Below are 21,847 nucleotides of genomic sequence, written 5' to 3' on the forward strand. Positions count from 1 at the left end.
GCAGCGTGGGACACACACACAATCCAGGAGCAGTGAGTCCCCCATTACCCCCTCCCCCAACGGGAGACCAGCTATCAAGAGGCCCAAACCCTACAAAGAAGCTAGATCTCCCTCCCTCCCCGTCCCCACCCCGAGGGAACAAAGAACCCCCAAATCAGGTGGGAAGCTCCCATCAGGCACTGGGAAGTCACAGGAGTTTAGCAGGGGAAGGGCGGAGCAGCCCCAAGGCGAACAGGAGACTGAACTGGCTGAATCGGCCCTGACCCCTTCCCAACAGGGGCCGGGGGACAGCCAGCAGTGCAAGTCCCACCCGAAGGGCCTGAACCTTGCAGACTTTTACAACTAAAATCACAGGCGCTGGTGGGCTATACCAGCACAGCAGGGACATCTGGGCCTGATCACACGCCCCCCTCGCAGCGGAGGCGCAGTCTGAGGGCGCTAACCCGCACCTGGACAGTGGATCCCACTGGGCCCGACACATACCACCCCCTACAGCGGACTCACGGGAGGGCGCAAGCACAACCCAACAACCCGGGGCTCGCTCTGGTAGGTGTACCCCGCTCAGGTGGACGGGGCCACAGCGGCAGGGCCCGTTGTAGTGGACGCACAGTGCACAGGTGAGCAGGGCTCCCAGAGACAACACCCGCTCTGGTAGGCGAAGCCCAATCAGATGGGCGGGGCCACAGCGGTAGTGCCCGCTCTGTTACGCGCGCATACACAGAAGGGCAGAGCTCTCCATCAGCCCGTGCCCAGTCAGTTTGGCACATTTTGCACAAGTGGGTGGGCTGCTCAACAACACCGGCTCCAGAGTGGTCCACACAGGAAGGCGAACTGCCTGAAAGGTGAGCTCCTCTGACCAAGATACAGAGTGGAAAAAAGAACCAAAAAAGAGATAAGCCTCCACGCCACGCTGAATGAGCAACCAGAAAACCCCAAATAGTGGCACGCTAAGGTCAGGACAGCACAGCGGCAAGACACTGTCCCGCAGAGAAAGACACAGAACCTACCGGCACCCAAGTGCAGGGAGAGTGACCACCTCAGCAACACCGAGAAAGTCACGCTCACCCATTGGGAAGCAAGGTGCAACAGCCAAACCCAAACCCAGAGCCAGGACACCAGGACACAAGGCTCCCACTGACAGACCAGCACAAAACCATACCAGGGAAGCCACCCACAGATCTCCAGATGGGAAAATCACAAAGAAATATAACACAGTTCATCAAAGGGCAAGCCAACTCACCAGCTACAAAAAGCAGCACAACGGAAGAAGAGAGGGAGAATAATAAAGCAAATGAGGCCATGTTAACAGAAATGATGGAAAGCGTCAAAAACAAAATGAGAAAACAATTCCAGGAGTTTAGAGTGAAGTCTTGAAGGACATCCAGGAAGCCAAGAAAGAAATAGAAGCAAAAATGGATACAATGCAAACCTCCGTTAAAGAAGACCTTAACATCCTGAGAAGTGAAATGCATGAAAAAATGGATTTAAAATACAACTCTTTAAAGGAAGAAATTTCCATGATCAGAGCAGATGTGACAACCATAAATAGCTCTCTGTAATCCATAAACTCCGCAATTGAATCCACAACACAAAGAATTGACCATATGGAATCCAGAATCTCTCGCCTGGACGATGAAGCAGCCAACAACAACCAGAAAAATGACCACACTCCAAGAAACAGTGAAGCTTCAGGGCAGACTAATCCAGGAACTAATGGACAAAGACAAGAGATATAATCTGCGAATAATTGGAATAGAAGAAGGAGCCAAATACCAGAGCAGAGGGCTTCATCATATTTTCAATAAAGTTATTGCAGAAAATTTCCCAAATCCCACAAGGGACCCCATCCAGGTAACCAAAGCCTATAGGACACCTGGCAGGCCAGACCCCAGAAAAGCCACACCAAGGCACATAATATTCAAGACTTCAGATCTTAAGAATAAAGAGCAAATTCTAAATGCAGCCAAAGCGAAGAAAAAAATTTTCTACAATGGAAGGAGGATGCGAATAACAGCAAACCTCTCCACACAGACCTACCAAGCGCGAAGTGAGTGGAAGAACACCATCCAAGTACTACAGGCAAACAATATGCAACCAAGGATTAAATATCCTGTGAAATTGGAGTTCACATTCAAAGGGAAAACCAGATCTTTCCATAGCAAAGAGGATCTTAAGGAGTATGTGAATAAAAAACCAGCCCTACAGCGAATTTTAAGAGGGGAATCCCACGCAACAGAGATCATACAAGACACACAGACAGAAACAGATGGAAACTACAATAGCCACAGGCCAACAGAGAGCAGCTCACTAATAGTAGACAAGAAGAAAAAAAAATAGAGGAAAAAACAGCCCACCAAGAAAATGGAAGGAGAAAAAAACACTCTTATCCTTGATCTCTTTGAATATAAATGCTATAAAATCTCTGATAAAGAGGAGCAGACTGGCAGAATGGATCCACAAACAAAAAGTTGGGATCTGTTGTCTACAAGAGACCCACCTTACAGCAAGGGACATAAACAGGCTCCAAATGAAAGAATGGAGCAAGATCTTCCAAGCAAACGCACCTACCAAAAAGGCAGGTGTAGCCATCCTGATCTCAGACAAGCTGGACTTTTCATTAAAATCAACTCAAAAAGACGAAGAAGGACACTACATTTTAATACAAGGAAAAATCCAAAATCAAGACATCATGGCAACAAATGTATACTCATCAAACAAAAGAGGCCCCTACAAATGTCAAGCAAATTCTCCCAGAATTACAGAACAAGATAGACCCAAACACAATCATAGTGGGTGACTATAATACCCCACTCTCTCCAAGAGACAGAGCTGAGGACCTAAGTAACAACCATATCCCAAATGGATTTGACAGATCTATACAGAATCTTCCACCCTACAGAGACCCAATACACCTTCTTCTCAGCAGCCCATGGATCATACTCCAAAATAGACCATGACATAGCCCACACTAAGAACCTCAGCAAATACAAAAGTATTGACGTCATCCCATGTATTATAATATCTGATCACAGTGGATTAAAGGTAACCCTCAATAACAACGGTTGCCACAGAGGCTATACACATTCTTGGAGGCTAAACCCCACACTGTTATCCAACACTTGGGCCACAGAACAAATTAAAGATGAAATCAACAAATTCATAAGCCACAATGACAATGAAAATACATCGCAAAGAAACCTATGGGACACAGCTAAGGCAGTACTGAGGGGCAAGATCATTGCCCTCAGCACTCATTAAAAGAATGGAAGCAGAGCAGGTGAATAACCTCATGATGAAACTAAAACAAATGGAGAAACAAGAAATGGTCGAACCTAAAATGACTAGGAGGAGAGAGATCACAAAGATTAAAAAAGAGATAAATCTGATTGAAAATAGAAAGACCATTCAACAAATAAATAAGACTAAAAGCTGGTTCTTTGAGAAAATAAATAAAATTGACAGACCCCTCGCAAGACTTACAAAAAAAAAAGAAGAGAAGAGACTCATATACGTAAAATCAGGGACTCCACCAGAAAAATTACAACAAGTACACACGATATTCAAACAATCATAAGGAGCTATTTCCAGAACCTATACTCAGTAAAAAACAATAATATTACGGAAATGGATCGATTCTTGGATAAGTATAAACTCCCCAAAGTGAACCAAGAAGAAATAAATCAACTAAATAAACCAATAACTTACAGTGAGATACAGGAGGTAATCAAGAACCTCCCAACAAAGAAAAGCCCAGGCCCAGATGGATTCACCAACGAATTCTACAAAACCTTTAGTGAGGAGCTAATACCAATACTCCTCAAACTCATCCGCGAAACAGAAACAGAGGGAGAAACGCCAAACTCATTCTATGAAGCTAATATCATACTCATTCCCAAACCAGGCAAAGACCCAACAAAAAAAGAGAATTACAGACCATTATCACTAATGAACACAGACGCAAAGCTCCTCAATAAAATATTCGCTAACAGGATCCAGAAACTGATCAAGAAAATTATACATCATGGCCAAGTAGGCTTCATCCCACAGTCACAAGGATGGTTCAACATCCGTAAATCAATCAATGTAATTCACCACATCAACAGAACTAAAATCAAGAATCACATTGTTATCTCAGTTGATGCCCAAAAAGCCTTTGACAAAATACAACATCCATACTTATTAAAAGCTTTGGAGAGAACAGGAATAGATGGAACATTCCTCAAAACAATAAAAGCCATATGCAACAGACCAACTGCTAACATCATAGTAAATGGAGAGAAACTTAAATCATTCCCCATAAACTCAGGAACAAGACAAGGATGCCCACTCTCCCCACTTCTTTTCAACATAGTGCTGGAATCCCTAGCCATAGCAATAAGACAAGAGGAGGACATCAAAGGGATCCACATCAGCAAGGAAGAAATAAAGCTATCCCTATTTGCAGATGACATGATCTTATATCTGAAGGACCCAAAAAACTCAGTCCCCAAACTCTCAAAAAGCTCAATATAGACCTACCCTATGTCCCAGCCATACCACTCCTAGGCATCTATCCTAAACAGTAAGTCCCAAGATATCAAAAAGTCATTTGTACTTCCATGTTTATCGCAGCACAATTCACAATAGCCAAAATATGGAAACAACCCAGATGCCCCTCCACAGATGAATGGATCCAAAAAATATGGTACCTATACACAATGGAATACTACATAACGATTAGGAATGGTGAAATATTGTTATTCGCAGGGAAATGGTCAGAACTTGAACAAATAATGTCGAGTGAGACAAGCCTAGAACACAGAAAACAAAGGGGCATGATCTCCCTGATATATGACTGTTAAGAAAGGGAGACAGAGAGTCAGGAGAGACCAGGTCTGTGAAACCAAAAACTGCTCGTCAAATAGTATTTCCCACAGGATTGGGGGAGCAACCCAACAGTATGTAACTAAAACTAAACAACTACTCAACATATAAAGGTCAAAAATTGACCTCTCAGTGGAATACAATAGCTCAAAAGCTATGTATGTACGTTCATATAAGACTACTGTCGACATATTGTCTAATATCGACATTACATTTAAAGCCCTAGGCAAATTTTCTTGGGCCTGGCCACATGGCCACTGTGTATGTTCTTGATACCTTGTATATTGTATATATGTCTACCTGACCTAGAGAAGGGAAAGAAAAACAGGGTGTAAGATATCACAAGAAATGTACACACTGCCCTACTATGTAACTGTACCCTTTTTGCACAACACCTTGTCAAAAAAATTTGTGTTCAATTAATAAATAAATTAAATTTTAAAAAAAAGAAATGAGTTTTGCATTTGGCATGAGGTCAATTTTCTCATAGTTGACTGTCTCAGAACAATTAATGCAGATCATATCATCACCATCCTTATTAATAACTACTTCTATTTTATAGTAAGTTCCCAAATATGATTAGAACTATTTCAAAGCTCCCTAATGATCGTCTGCCATTGCTGAAGAATATTAATACAATCTTAAGTCTTAATATGTAACAAGGCTGTACCTTGTACATATGCCTTGCTTTTTTATTTTAAGATCCATCCTTGAATTTTTCCAAAATATTCCTAGCAAGTACAAGGTCCTGAATTCAAACCCTAGTACTGAGAACAAAAAGATTTATACTAAATTTATAGAATATATTTATAAAATTTTATCTTTATATTGTTCTCCTATGAAACTATAAACACATGTACCTTTTCACCCTTTTACCTTTCTATCCTTTCACCCATGAATATCTTTAATATCTCAAAATTTGAATTTGTCCTATAAATAAAATCTACACTTCCTTTTCCTTTTTCATTTTTCCTCTTGACTTATGGTAGTATTATAGTATGAACTTGGGATTTCTTCCAACCAAGAACTCTACCACTTAAGCCACATACCTAGCCCTTGTAATAACTTTTCAAATAGGGTCCTCTGCTTCTGCTCATGCTGGACTAAGACCACAATCCTCCTACCTACCCCACTTGCATAACTGAGGTTACAGGGGTTTATGACCACACTATTTTTATTGAGACAGGAAAAAACTCTTGCTAATATTTTGCCTGGGGTTGATCTTGGGACAGAACCCTCCAGATCCCCAACTCCAAAGTAAGTAATACTACAGGCATGACATATTACACCAACCTCATACATTTCTAGTTGGTTATCATTTAAGACTTTCAATCTTCTATATTGTACTTGAACACATTAAGTTTAGAAAGTTATCTTAAGATTTCTTATATCTCTCTCTCTTTTCTCCTCCAGCAGTAATGGGGTTTTAAATTCACAGTCTTGCACTTGCTATGCTGGCTCTCTACCACTTGATCAACTCCTCTAGCCCTATTTTGAGAGATAGGGTGTAATAAACATTTTACTTTCCCTGTATGGATTTGCCTCAAACAGTTATCTTCCAGATCTCAGTCTCCTAAATTGATAGGACAACAGACATAAACCACATGTATGTGGCGGTCATATTATTTCTAGTTGATCTATTGATTTTCTTGGTAAACCATAATAACAGATACAAATAAATCAGTTTAGCTCACATTTTCCAATACTTGCATCTTTGATTTCTCTTTCTATTTTACGGCATGAGAATTTCCCACATAGTGATTAACTGGATTGGAAACAGTAAGTCTGGTTAGAGGTTGATTTTGATAGAAATGTTTATAATGAGTGATCATTAGTAATAACGGTTGCTATAAAAGATGGCAGGTACCATATACAAAGTTCATAAAGCACTTTTCTAATTCTAGTTTATTAAAGTTTTCATTAATGTGATCAAATGTATTTTTTATTGTAAAGGTGATGTACCAATGTACCTATTACATAAGGAAATGAGTACAAATCATATGAAACATTGTTATCCCCTCCCCCACTTTCTCCTGCTTTCCCTCCCTACTGACTCCTGTACCCCACAAGTTGTAAAGTTCATTTCTAACACAGTGACTTGTATCACCGTTGCATTGGCTCACCACAGTCCTTTGTCTCACCATTTCTATGATTCCCCTTCCAATTCCCAAATCAGATAAACTTATATACAAGACAAAGGGAACCAAGATAAAAAATAGTGTTTTAATGTCATGATAATTAAAATATCAACCAACTATTTGTCTACCTTGTTAAAATAACTACATGTAGCCAGGTGCCAGTGGCTCCTGTCTGTAATCCTAGCTACTCAAGAGGCTGAGATCTGAGGATCATAGTTCAAAGCCAGCCCAGACAGGAAAGTTCATGAGATTCTTATTTCCAACTAACCATAGACTATCCAGAAGTGGCGCCGGTGGCTCAAAGTGGAAGAGTGCTAGTCTAGAGAAAAAAAATCTCAGGAACAGTGCCTAGGACTCAGTGAAAGACCCAGAACCAACAAAACAACAACAACAACAAAACTACATATTATTTTATCCTTTGTCAGTTAACATGGGAAAATACAATACACGTATAATAATAATGAGGTAGGGTGAAACAATGAACTAAGTTTGCAGTCTGGGTGTGTAACTGTTTGGACCTCAGGGTCCTCAGAAGACAAATATTTAATTATTCTTCATCTGTTCATTAAAAAGAGAAGGGCCAATACTATAAAACAAAAACTCCTAAAATGTTTCTTTTTATCTGTTTTGGATATGAACACATCTAAGCTTAAAAAATGACCTTGGCAGGTGTCTTTTTCTACTTTATGAAACAGACTGCACAAGTCTTTCAGAATTAGGCAAAAACATGCATGTAACATAATCTGGGACTAAAGGAGAAGCTATTTGTTTCATATTTAATTCTTCAACTTTCTAATCTGTGTAATTTAGCTTCATATCTTTAATGTGTCCTACATTTTTTATTTATAAACAAAATTTTGAGTTTCTTCCTCCATGGGTACAGGGACTTCTATGCTCTAATCTCCACCCCCTGAGTAGCTACAATTACACCTATGAGTCACCAACATCTGGCTGCCACATAATTTTGGAGATTATTCCACTGGCATTTCAAAAAACTATTACCAAAAGGTCTTAATAAAAAGGTAACACTACAATCACAGCTAAAAAGTAAAAGCAAAAAAAGCTACTTATTTTCAAATCTTTTCTTAGCATTTAGATTTCATGGGTCTCACATGCTTTCTTTTTTTCTTAAAAATGTGTTGTAGACAAAGGTCCAATGCCCATGTGCCTCTGAGCACATAAATAATATGTATCGAAATGAACTCCAAGAAACAGAAAGGAGAATTTTTCTTTGTTGTTGTTTTTGTTTCCTTTTCACCTTGTTTGCTCATTTATCTGTCGTTGGAAGGGTACAGAAATGGAGGACAAATGAAACAGCAGTACTCAGGACCCTGTTGATAATGAACTGTACAACTTGGGGGTGAGGGTGGGAGTGATAAACTGGGAGAGAGCAAAGGAAGGGGAGACACTATCCAAAAGGAAATGTGCTCATTACTTGACTTATATAACTAATCTGTACATCAGATTATCTGTACATATAATCTGTACATCATTTCATTTCTTGGTGATAATTCCTCCTACCTTGGTTTTCTTGCAGTTAACTTTCTTACTTGAAGGAACCAGGACATCTCTCCTATAGAGTAGTGTTTGTCAAACTGTGGTAAGGAGAATGTTCTAAATCAAAGAGTGTGACTACTGCACACAGAAGTGCACAGTCCATACAAAGACAACTCACCAAGAGCACAGACAACATCAGAACCCTTTCACTCCAAGTCCAAATAGTCCACTGAAACATCTGCAATACAGTCTCAACATTTCCCAGTTAGCATTCCAAGTGCTCTCTTTCAATTCCTATTTCATTCTGCAGACCACAATATAAGTAGTTCATAATTCATACTTTCCCAGTATCTTCATGGTACAACCTCCCAAATACTTCCATATTCTATACCTCCTGAAATGAAGTAGCTGATCAAGAACTGGATCAGATTCGAATCTGCTAGGGAAATCTTTATGGTTGGTACTATATCCCTCTATCAGGAAATACATCACTGTGATTGGTCCTCATTCTGTAATGTTAGTTGGCACTGGAGTGTTTTACTAGTATTTCGTGTTCAAGTGTCACTAGTTTGTCCTCTGAGAAAATTCGTCAGGAAAGTCCCTATTTCTCAGGAACTAATGTGTCCCTCTATGGTCTCCATTTTGGATGCAGTACAAAATCTGAGGCTGTTAATTATAACTTTTTTTTTTTTTTGGCCAGTCCTGCGGCTTGGACTCAGGGCCTAAGCACTGTCCCTGGCTTCTTTTTGCTCAAGGCTAGCACTCTACCTCTTGAGGCACAGCGCTACTTCCAGCCTTTTCTGTTTATGTGGTGCTGAGGAATCAAACCCCGGGCTTCATGCATGCTAGGCAAGCACTATACTGCTAAGCCACATTCCCAGCCCCAATTATAACTTTTTATTAATGGTGAGGATCATAAGAGAGCCAGAGCTACTTAGTTATGTTGCAGATTCTGTGTATGGGTTTTGGTTTTGCTATTCCATTTTCTCTATTTTGAAAGATGTTCAGAAACTATACAACTACTTCCCTACTACTTTATTCAAAAGAACAATGTGGCCTGCATTTAGCCTCTTAAACTAATGATTGAACTCACTGATCTACACACACACACACACACACACACACACACACACACACACAGAGCAAAGCATATTAAGTGAAGTACAAATCAAACTTGCCAATCATAATTTTCAGATTTCTTTTATCTTTATGCATTTTGTCTCATAAATCCATTGGCTTCTGGTTGAAGTCATTTAAAATCTTCAACTGTGGTCATGAATTCATCAAATTTAACTTTTAATTCTTCAATATTTTGTTATGTATCAGTTATAATAATACAAAGAAGTTCATAATTGGTCCAGCTTCTTAATTGATATGGCATTAATTTCTATTTGCCACATTTTCCATAAATTCTATACTAATACTGCAGTAACTAAACAGCCACAGAATTATTGATATTATAAGTAGTATTGCTTTTGATAACCTTTGCTGGATTTATCTTCTTCCCAGCCTTCAATTTCAACCTTTGCCAAGCTTTTTTTGTTTCATGTTCTCTAAATATCCAATCTGATGTGTTTCTTTAATTGTTAAGTTTATCCCATTTAAATTTGTGAATGCAAATGCATCTGGACCTTCAATTTGAGTTTCCTACTTACCAGAATATTTTTTCTTTTATGACTTCTGTTGAAGTGGATCACTTTTCTACGTTCCTCCTTTATTTCTCATCAATTTTAAAGCTACAAATCATACTGCAATCTAAGTCTGAGGTTCCCATTGTTCCTATATTTTCCCTAAGTTGGGTGACAACTCTAGCAGATGTTACCTACTGATTATTCCCTCTAATTTGTTAGTTATTTTTAGACTTCATGTTTTCTCCACATAGTCAACTCAGTATAGTGTCATAGTTCATTCACATAGTTATTCATAGTTGATCATTGTTTCGTTTACCCTCTAACCACATTTCTTACTGTTGAAATGTATGACTAAAAGAATGATAAAGATTATTAAATAATGGGAAAAGATTAAAACAGTGTAATTTTTAACATTACATATGTAGAATGATACAAATACCTAAATACAATTCCTAGTAAGGCTCTGAATAGTCATAGAGTGCTTGCCTAGCATGCATAAGGCCCTGGGTTCAATTCCTTGATACTACACAAAACAAAAATTGTCAGTAAATAAATCATAATTTAAGAATGTTCATTTAACCTCCTGTGAGGTCTAAGTATGATAGCCTTTTAGTGAAAAGCAAACCTATAGATATACTAACATAGCCTCAGGGGGAGGACACATCCTGAGGCAAATAGAAAAGGAGAAATCTTTTGCTATATCCTTTATTTAATAAAACAAAACAATATTTATTTATTAGCCAAAAGATCCTATGCTTTTGGCTTTTCAATAAGAGCCTATTTAGCTTGTGTTTTTTGGGGTTTTTTTTTGGTTTTTTTGGCCAGTCCTGGGCCTTGGACTCAGGGCCTGAGCACTGTCCCTGGCTTCTTCCCGCTCAAGGCTAGCACTCTGCCACTTGAGCCACAGCGCCGCTTCTGGCCGTTTTCTGTATATGTGGTGCTGGGGAATCGAACCTAGGGCCTCGTGTATCCGAGGCAGGCACTCTTGCCACTAGGCTATATCCCCAGACCTTGCTTGTGGTTTTAAGAGGGAAGTTTATGATGACACTAATCCTCTTGTCCCAACAAAGATTGAGAAGAAAACTTCCATAAGTGACATACTTCCACAGCCTATTGTAATCCCATTTGCTTCTTACCATGAAGATGGAGATAGTTTTTAAAATATTTTAATAAAGAATTCATGGTTACAATAGGTTTTTCAGGAAATAGGCCTTTTAAGTATTTTTCACATTTTTCAAAGAAAAGGAATGTACATAATATGTTAAAATAACATCTAACAGATGTAAGGAGTTGGATGCTTTTGAAAATAACTGAAATATCAGACTTTCTGGTCAAAAAGGTTCCCAGCATCCAGATACTCACATGAAGAACACCAGCCAATTAATAACTTCTCCATCATCATGCAAACCGGAAGGGGAGGGGATTAAATACCTTAGGGACAAGAACACAGTTTACAGTCCAAGCCAATACATTTCTAAGCCCCCTAAGGTACAGAAAAGGTTCATAAATCTCCAACACCATGGAAACATAATTAACATCTAGTAACTGAGGACTGGAATAACCTGGGCACAGATGTCAATTTTGTGTATTTAGGCATCTTGGATGAGGCACAATTGGAGTCATGGAATATCCATTTATAACAAGTAACCCAGAGAAAGGCAGATCTGTACTGAGAGAAAGAATGACAGAAAGGGAAAACAAAGGTCTACTGATTTGTGTAGTTACACAACAAATCAGACAGACACTGACACTAGTGTGTACAGCAGCTATCGTGAAAAGTGATTCACTAAACCAAACTATCAGCAAGGACAACACTACTGATTTCATTGAAATATCTCCTACAGTGACAACAACACAAAATTCCCATGCTGTCCTTCAATAATGATACACATTTTTTTACTTACCTCATGCTTGGAGAAGAGCCGAACACCCTCTAGCTGGTGGAAAACTGGGTAATGCTGAGAATCAATCTGGTCTCGACGGTACACATCGCCAACCACCAAGAAAGCATTCAGTCCTGCATGCAATAAGTCCCACTGATGAGCTGATGTGTGTGCTCTGAGCATGTGAGTTTGATTCAAGTAATAGTTGTCCCCCTTCTTCCTGCTGGGGTGGTCAGCCGGGATAAGCAAGCTATCAAAGTTCTGCCAGGTGGTAACCACTGGGGAAAGGCTGTCATAAACAGAGAATAGTGGTGTTCTGGAGCGGCCCACGTACTGCCTGTAGAAGTGTTCCTTCACCCTCTCCTTTATCAGCCACAGAGGGTGGTACTGCTGGTTGTGCAGGTTCCTGCCCACTCTGGAGAGGACCTTCCGGGAGAGGTTGCTGTAGTTGTCCTGAAGGTAGGATTTGCCCAGCAGTTCCACCACACTGCCAGATGCCCCTTGGGCAGCAAACTCTGCTGTAGGTGGACTGGAGCCCCAGGCATGATGCTGATAACTTCTATAGGCATGTCTGGCCTTCCTTGCCAGGCAGATGTAGACCCGGACAACTCTTCTGAGAGCTGAGCAAACCATTGCAGAAATGTCTCACAGATTCTGGAAGAGAACACATGCAGAAGTTTCCCTCTGTGGGCAGCAAGTATGTCCTTTATGTCTCCTACCAGCTTGCCACTTTCCTCCTGACGTTTATATGTCCCCATTATCACCTCTAGACAACATCAATTTACAAAATCACCTGACAGAGGTTTTCAAAAAATATGTTGAAAATTAAAGTGACATCTGACAGTATTAGAAGAGAACTTTAAGTAGTGATGAGGACATGAGGGCTCTGTCTCTCAAGTAGATTGCTCTTGTTACCACAAGAACAGACTAGTTGGACCCTCACCTCTGGCTTCTGCCAAGATTTTTACTCAATGCCTCCACCTTGATACCAGAACCAGAACTCTGAGGGATGTATTTTTTAATTTATAAATTATCTAGTCAATATGATTTCATTATAGCAACAGAAAACTAAAACATATGTCTTAATGCTTATTATACTAAAGGGTAAGAATCAGTCACTTTTAGTGCCCTAATCTTTATTGGTCCTTTCCTTGCAATATAAACTTGGTTTTGTGGTAGATTTTCTTTCACCATACTATAGTATTCCAAAACTCTTCATGTAGGACAATAGTTTAAGTGTGACAACTTCCTTTTAGTTTTACTACAACCTAAAACCAAAAAGTTTTAGAAGGATCACCTAAAAGTTCATGTCCACCTACCTGGGCACTAACAAAGATCCCACTAATGAAAGAACACACATGACCAACCACACTAGCATCTGAAATACAGAAAAGAAAATGTAGCAACTAGCTACTTTCCCATCTGGTCTCATAAGTACAAAGTTGTTTTCCTGTGTTAGAGGCTTTCTGGATTATTTCACAAGAATAATGATTCACAATACTATTTCTAAACCATCTTAAATAATGTGTATCGCTTTAAAGAGTAATGATCTTGAGTTAGTATTTTAAAGAGCAAATGAAAAAACATAAGGAAATTCAATACAAAATGATAGACTACACTGAATTTATTTTTATAAATGCAAATCTCTATATTATGCATGATCCTATAATTTCAATTACATCCTTGCTTGGTAAAATAGCAAATTTCTACTACATACATAAACTGTACAAAACATAGGACTGAACTTACTATAGAAGGGGCAAAGAGCTGACAGAAGACAGAGTTTTGACAGATTTAGAAAACTAAATAAAGCCAGATGTGATTAATAAGTCTACTACTACAGAGGCTGGGTCTTAAGGTAAGCCTTAGCTATATAGTGAAACTTTGTCTCAAAAAGGAGAAAAGAGAGAAAAGGAAAAAAAAAAGGAAAGAAAGGGTGAAGTAGAAGAAGGGAAATAAGAGAAAAAAAGAAAGTAGACAACTAAAAGAAAAGGTAAAATGTGCCAATAATTTAGTAAGATCACCAAATTCCTCAGGTAAAAGTCTCTAGCTTAGATTTCACCTCAAAGATATTGTGACAAAGACGCAAATGTAGAGGTCCAAAGTATAAATGGCTAGCAGAAAAGTTAAAACAATAGTAAATATTTCTGTATTGCTAATACCTCATTCATCCCTCAGACCCAAAGAAGCCAGTTGTAAATCCCTGAGGGATCTCAGCAATGAGAATCATTGGAAATCATATCCTACCATTTATAAATAATTTAAGCTTATAATCTACCTTCGAAAATTTGGAATTTTTACCTAATGCGCAACTTGAAAACATACAATTCTGTGGCTGTCCTACTTCAAGGCCACGTTATCATACCAAGTAGATACATAAATTCACAGCAATAATCTGCATTAGCAGAGAACTCCAAGTGACCTCCCAAAAGCTTACTGCCATGTACCTGGCAGCACAAGTCACCCAAGTCAAAATTAGAACTAAGAATACCTAATTCCAGGTTAAACTGCTGTGTTCCTTTGCCTAAAAGCCTATGCATTGAATTTGTCTAAGATGATCATGTGAGAAATTTTCAGAAATGATCAGGGACTTGGGATTGCTTCATTTATGGCATTATTTTGTCAAAGTTGCTTCAAAAGTGTTTTAGGCTGAGACTCAACAGAAATTCACCTTCCTATCTTCCTTGTTCATCAGTGTTACTGTGGTGGATAGGAACTTTAGATATGCATGAGCCGCTTACACATCTTAGCAGAATGAAGAGTTAGGTTGTTAGTGTCCAACTCAGTACCTTCAGTGAGAGACAAAAAGCATTTCTTCCCTCCAAAGACATGTGCTGTTACAAAGTTCTGGATTGTTCTGGAAATGTTTTTATGCAGTCATTTTTGTTCCTAGCTACACATTTCCTTCTCAGTTTCTAGCTCCTCACACACCTGGTATTCAAGGTTCCTACAGACATGCTTCAGCCTCATCTCCCTTCACTTATCTCCTCACATAATCTATAGCTAATCAAGAAGTTTAATTTTCTTTTTTCTTTTCTTTTTTTTTTTTTTTTTTTTTTTTTTTTTGCCAGTCCTGGGCCTTGGACTCAGGGCCTGAGCACTGTCCCTGGCTTCTTTTTGCTCAAGGCTAGCACTCTGCCACTTGAGTCACAGCGCCACTTCTGGCCATTTTCTGTATATGTGGTGCTGGGGAATCGAACCCAGGGCTTCAAGTATACGAGGCAAGCACTCTTGCCACTAGGCCATATCCCCAGCCAATAACTTTAATTTTCTTATGCTCATTTTCAGATCTTTTATCTATTCACTCAGACCCTGCTAATAGCCCATTGTCACTCTTCTCACACGAATAGTTATTTGTTCTTTGTATTCTCATCTCATAGAAGATTAATGACAAGGATAGCTTTTTGTTTCCATCTTTGAAGTGAATTCCTTCCTACTGCCTCTTATCAAGTTTCTCTATAAGAATTAAGTCATCTAGAAATACATAAGAGACCCAGAAAGATGGTAATTTCTACTCCCATTCTATGTTGCTCTTCCACTTTACTGTTTCAATATTCTTAACTATTTTAAGTAAATTAGAGCACATACAGACCAAGTGATCTGCACAAAATCCTATACTTTGTATACTATACCATTATATAAGTTTGAGAACTCAGCAATTCAAGTACTTCTCAAAAAATACTGAAGATTTTTCAGTTCCTTTCCCATCCTTATCTTCTACTTATCTGAATAATTCAGACCATATATCAGTGTGTTTTCTTTCGGTTTTTTTTGTTGGTTGTGGGACTTGAACTTTGGGCCTGGGCACTGTTCCTGGGGTCTTCAGCTCAAGGCTAGTGCTCTATCACTTGAGCCACAGCAACACTTCTGGTTTTAAGAGTCTAACAGACTTTCCTGCCCGGGCTGGCTTTGAACCACAATCCCCAGATCTCAGCCTCTTGATTAGCTAGGATTGCAGAGATAAACCACCGGATCCCAGCCATCAATGTGTTTTAAACACATATATCTTAAACATATAAATAAATAAGCTCAAAAAATTAACTACCTTAGATGTTAAAAGTGAAATAAAAACTTAAACAAAATATGTGAGCCAAGGGCCAAATCCGCTATAGACTCTTTGGTGAAATAAAGGGTATTGGGACACAGCAAAGGCAATTTGTTTATAAACTGTCTATGGCATTTTGGATTAAGTACTTGTCATACAAAGAATAATATACCAAAGCCTAAAATGCTGTCGGGTACCTCAAAAAAAAAAAAAATTTGCCAGATTCTGTTTCAACTTAAAAATCTTCATAGTCACAAGTATATGTAAACTATAGAGCCACAAAAAGTAACAAAAGTATAAATGTAGATAGTATTTTGGCATGGGTACAAAGGGCATAGAGAAACAATCATGATAAAAGTCAACAAAATACAGTAGGACACAGGACAGTTAGATTGTAGAGCTGTTCACCTGGCTTACTTGGAGTGAAACATTCAGGTACTATACGGACATATTATTTGATCTTTCTGATCATTCCAGCTGTTTACCATAAAACCGGCAAAGTAATATTTTATAGAAAAAAGATTAAACTACTTTCCAGGGAGGTTGAACAAGTTTGCATTCCCAACAAAAATGTGGTAGGGTTCCCTCTGGCCACATCCTCTCCAGCATTTCTTATTGGATTTCCTGATAATAGACATTCTTACTTGGGTGAGGTGGAATCTCATTGTTGTTTTGATTTGCATTTCTTTTATGGCCAGTGCTGGAGAGCACTATATCATGTGACTCTGGGCCATTCTCACTTCCTCTTCAGAGCAGTCTCTTTTTAGGCCTTTAGCCCATTTGTTGAGAGGGCTGTTAGTTTTTTGATTGTTGGTTTTGGAGGAATTTACCTTTTTTGAGTTTTGTGTATATTTTGGACATCAGGCCTTTGTCCTTTGTATGGCTGGTAAAGATCGTTTCTTTCTATTTATCTTGGATGCTATATCCTTTGCCCGGCAGAAGCTCTGCAGTTTGATACAGTCCCGCTTGTCCAGCCTTTCTTTGATTTGTTGCATTTCTGGGCCTTTGTTGAGGAAGTTTCTTCCAGTGCCAAGGAGTCCTAGAGTTTTAACTATTCCTTTTTGTAGTGTTTTCAGGGTATCTAATTTTATTTCCAGGTCTTTGATCCAGTTGGAATTGATTTTGGTGCAGGGTGATAAATAGGGGTCTAGTTTTAGCTTGGTACAGGTGTTGACCCAGTTTTGCCAGCACCATTTCTTGAAGAAGCTGTCTTTGTTCCAACCTATACTTTTAGCTTCTTTGTCAAAGATTAGGTAGCCATAGGTCTGCGGGTTCATTTCTGGGTCTTCATTTCTGTTTCATTGGTCCTCAGGCCTGTTCTTGTGCCAGTATCAAGCTGTTTTTATTATCATAGCTTTGTAGTACAACTTAAGTTTGGTATTGATATTTTTCCTGCCCTGTTCTTTCTACTTAGGATTATTTTTGCTATTCAGGGTTTTTTATTGTTCCATATGAATTTCTGAGTTGTTTCCTCTATTTCATTGAAGAAAGCAGTATAGAGGTTACTAAGAATGCTAAACATAGTGCTCCCTTATGATACAGCAGCCCCACTTTTGAGTATATACCCAAAGACTACAAGCAAGACCACACCAAAGCCACCAGCACAACTATGTTCATCGCAGCGCAACTCGTCATTGCTAAAAGATGGAACTAACTGGGATACCCCTCAGTAGATGAGTAGATCAGGAAAACTTGGTACACAATGGAATTCTATGACTCCATCAGAAGGAACAACACTGGCCCATTCATAAGGAAATGGAAGGACTTGGAAAAAATCATACTAAGTGAAGTGACACAGAACCAAAGAAATATAAACCCTATGGTGTCCCTCATAGGAAATAGCTAGTACATAAATAGACTAGTTACGGTAGAAGATCAAAATACCCCAATAGCTACACCCGATCACATAAGAAGATGCAAAGTGAAATGAACTCCATGTTATGGAAACAAGAGTTATAACACTGCTGTAATTATTTTCAATATGCCATGTGAACTTGTAAAAAAAAAAGGATTAAACTAGATCTTGCTCATAAAAACTCCTAGTCCAGTATGTAAGAAAGAAGATGAGTTAGAATTAAAAGTGATGCAGAGATTTTACAGATCAGGCAAGAGAAATAAATAGCAAAATGTACACTGAGATAAAGGACACAAAATGGATATCTCATCTGTTGTTCAGATGATCATCTGCATTAGTAGTTATAGAAGAATTGGACCAAAAGGAAGTATGAATGAGATAGTCATTGTAATTTACATGAAGAAATATTTGAAAGTGAAAAGAATTTATTTCTAGAAATGTAGTGGAGTTAATTTGTTTAGCCCCAAGAGGTGAGAATTAATATCACAAGGGAATGTAATAGGGCATGGGAGTATGAAAGCAAATATAATAAAGGGTAAATACGGCACTTGGAATTTTTTCATATTTAAGGGAGAAAGGGAAAAAATAAGGCAGTAGGGAATAAAAGGGTATAGTATCACAAAAATCCAGATAGGAGAATATATACAAGGAAATCAAACCCAAATGCTACTCTACATACAAGAATTAACATTTTGTATTATTATTAATTGTTGTGTCATCCTGCTACATTATGCAGTTTGAGCTTAGTATACACACATTTGCATATACAAGCATCCATGTAACCATGCACACACATACGTGCACACATACCCCACTGTATCTGTCCTTGAGAGAAAGAAGAGATAAAAGAAAAAGGGGGAGAATGAAGCACAATTGGTCAGCAAGATCAAACACAAAGTGAGGAGGCAGAAGTAGCTAAATAAAGAACTATTTAACACCAAAGTAAAGAAAGAAAATGTAGAGAATGGAAGGAAATATTTGCAAGCCATGTATCTAGTAAGAAGTAAATATGAAAATTATTTTAGAAATACAAATGACTCAATAGCAGGAAAACAAGCACCCCAACTTTTTATTTTTGGTCAGTAGTGGGGCTTGACCCCTGGGGCTGCTCAGCTCTTCAGCTGAAAGCTAGCACTCTACCACTTGGGCCACAGCACTACTTCTGGTTTTGAGTAGTTTATTGGAGATTAGAGTCTCACACACAGTCCTGCCCTGGCTGGCTTTGAACCATGATCCTGAGATCTCAGGCTCCTGAGTAGCTAGGATTACAAGCATGAACCACCAGCGCTCGGCAGAACCCCAACTTTTTAAATGGGAAAGTATATGAATAGACATTTGTCAGAAGGAATAAATGGGCAGCAATACATACGAAAAATGCTAGTCAGCTAGTGATTTTGCAACTTAAAACCACACAGAGCCATCTGCTTAAATCTGTTCAATTACCCATTTATCAAAGGGACAAAAAATAGCAAGTGCAGAGAGGATACCAAAGACAGACCGAAAGATAGATAGAGAGAGAGAGAGAGAGAGAGAGAGAGAGAGAGAGAGAGAGAGAGAGAGAGAGAGAGAGAGAGAGAGAACCACTATACACTGTTGATAGCAATGTCTGGTTAGTTCCCTTTGGGCCACATTAAAAATGCTATAGTAAGGAGTTGATCACTCATGCCAGTAGGCTACTGAGGAGACTGAGATCCAGAAGATCTCATTTCTATGCTAGCATGAGTAGAAAATTTCATGAAATTCTTTCTCAAATTAACGAGAAAAGCCAAGCTAAAGGCATGGCTCCAGTGGTTAAGCACCATCACTACAGGCCAAGCAAGCACAAAAGCCTGAGTTCAAACTTCAGTATAGGAAGGAAGGAAGGAAGGCAGGAAGGCAGGAAGGGAAGTGAAAGAAGGGAAGAAAGGGAAGGAAAGAAAGGAAGGGAAGGAAGGGAAGGAATGGAAGGAAGGGAAGGAAGGAAAGGAAGGGAAGGAAGGGAAGGAAAGGAAGAAAAGGAAGGAAAGGAAGGAAAGAAAGAAAAGAAAAGAAAGAATGTTGTAAGCTTTTTAAAACAAATGTTGCTGTTTGAATGAGTGAGTTTTATAACTCAATAGTCTTCTCAACCTCCTCATTCTTCCCGTTAGGGAAAACTTCACAAACTAATAATAGTTTCTGTAAAATATAACTAGCTAACTAAAAAAATGGTAAGTAACCATTACTTAGTCAAGTTTACGAAAAGTGAAAGAGTACCTTCTACAACCCCCAAAAGAATATTCTACTGAGAATAAATGAAGTTTGGCTCTGTCCATACATATACATTGTAGTCTACTATGTAAGAGCAGGAAAATGGTAGGATTCCATTAACATTTTTGTTATTATTCTCACTAAGTAGTTGTACAAAGAAGTTGCCATTTAACAGTTTATGAATACAATATATCTTGATCAATGCCCTTCAATATTCTTGCTTATCCTTCCCCTACTCATCCCTTCCCTAATTCTTCTTAATTTTATAGGAGACACACTTGATTTTTGTCTAAATTTTCCCCCGTTTCTCCTTTTCATTTGTTTACCTTTCTCCCCCACCCCGTTCAATTAGACACTTCCTGGTGTTTTATTTTGCTGAATTTCCATTAACATGTACTCACAAATGGGCAAATGGAAAATATGTTTTGTTCCTGTTGACCAGCATAAATGCAAAGAAAACGTTTATAAAAAGGCAATTTCCTCTATTTCTGATAAGAGTGACTGTACAAAGTTCCTAGAGAGCAATTCAGCACTTTGATAGGATAATGATCCATCTAGGACTTTATCACAAAGATAAATGTAAATGAAGATGAAGTAAACACAAAGAAGCTTCATTTCAGTATCAAGTATAGTGAAAAAATACAAACAATAAAAATGTCCTAAAACAAGGGAATAATTAAGCAAATTACAATAGAAATATAGAATAAAATAAGCAGTAATTAAATGTAATAGTTGTGAAGTTTCAATAAGGTTATATACTTAAAACATGGTAACTAACAAACATATGTATATGATCTTACCTACATACATATATACATACCTATAACACATGTCTGACATATATAGGTATGGTGAGAAAGGGAGGGAGGGAGGGAGGGAGGGAAGGAGGAAGGGAGAGAGGGGGGAGAGGGAGAGAGGGAGAGGGAGAGAGAGAGAGAGAGCGAGAATATGGGAAGAGCTACACATGAGGTGAATACAATTATTCTCAGTACTTTATACTCTGGCTCTATACTTCCATGTACACTTTGTAAATAGACAGCTTTACTTTAAATTAAATTTTATTTGAATGAAATGAACTAAGAAAAAAACTGTTTCAAACTACTTGTCTAGTTGAGCTCAAAACATTTTAATACCTTGTATTAAACCCACTTATAAGTATATTAAGGATAAATGCCAGTATAAACAACTTTGCCAAGGATAATTAGTGTTTAATGACCAGTAATTTTTTAAGAATGCAGGTGGAATGCTTAAAATAGAAAACTTCTTTATTTCTAGTTATCTTTCCCTACCTATAAGTCAGCAGTCACAAGCACTACACTAATCACTCAATGCCATTTTCCTAAAACATGCCAGTTTTCTAGGAAATTGGTAATACCTAATCCTATTGCAAATGTATGTTTCTCAATTATATGCATGAAAGAAAGCCTTAATACATGATAATGCTGAAGTGTTATTTTACATTTTAGGAAAAAACATTTGTCATTTCTAGTGAAAAAAAAATTCATTAAACCTTATTTCAAACCTATCAACACATGAGGTTCATTATAGTAATCACCAGCTTCAATCTGGACATATAAATAATGGCCCCATATTTAATGGACAGACATGACAGACAGCCTTTGGAACGGCTATCCAGGGACATGTCCAAGCACTTCTCCTAAATTGAGCAACAACATGTTCAAGTTACCACAATGCATTCATATTTTACT

General features: G+C 38.4%; 1 protein-coding gene across 7 annotated transcripts in view; it reads right to left on the minus strand.

Moving 5' to 3' along the window:
* Fars2 (phenylalanyl-tRNA synthetase 2, mitochondrial) overlaps positions 1-20,961 on the minus strand; it is a 367,213-nt gene extending 346,252 nt beyond the window's left edge. For 2 of the 7 annotated variants that reach the window (XM_048348572.1, XM_048348573.1), the window contains exon 1: positions 12,034-12,736. In XM_048348572.1, the coding sequence (XP_048204529.1) occupies positions 12,034-12,645 (612 nt within the window). In that variant the 5' untranslated portion in view covers positions 12,646-12,736. Of the gene's footprint in view, positions 1-12,033; positions 12,744-20,938 lie in introns of those variants that run through there. The other 5 variants (XM_048348568.1, XM_048348571.1, XM_048348569.1 and 2 more) reach the window with 5 other exon arrangements.
* Between the last annotated feature and the right edge of the window lie 886 nt (positions 20,962-21,847).

The sequence above is a fragment of the Perognathus longimembris genome, chromosome 6 (genome assembly GCF_023159225.1).
Source record: "Perognathus longimembris pacificus isolate PPM17 chromosome 6, ASM2315922v1, whole genome shotgun sequence".
Classification (NCBI taxonomy): domain Eukaryota; kingdom Metazoa; phylum Chordata; class Mammalia; order Rodentia; family Heteromyidae; genus Perognathus; species Perognathus longimembris.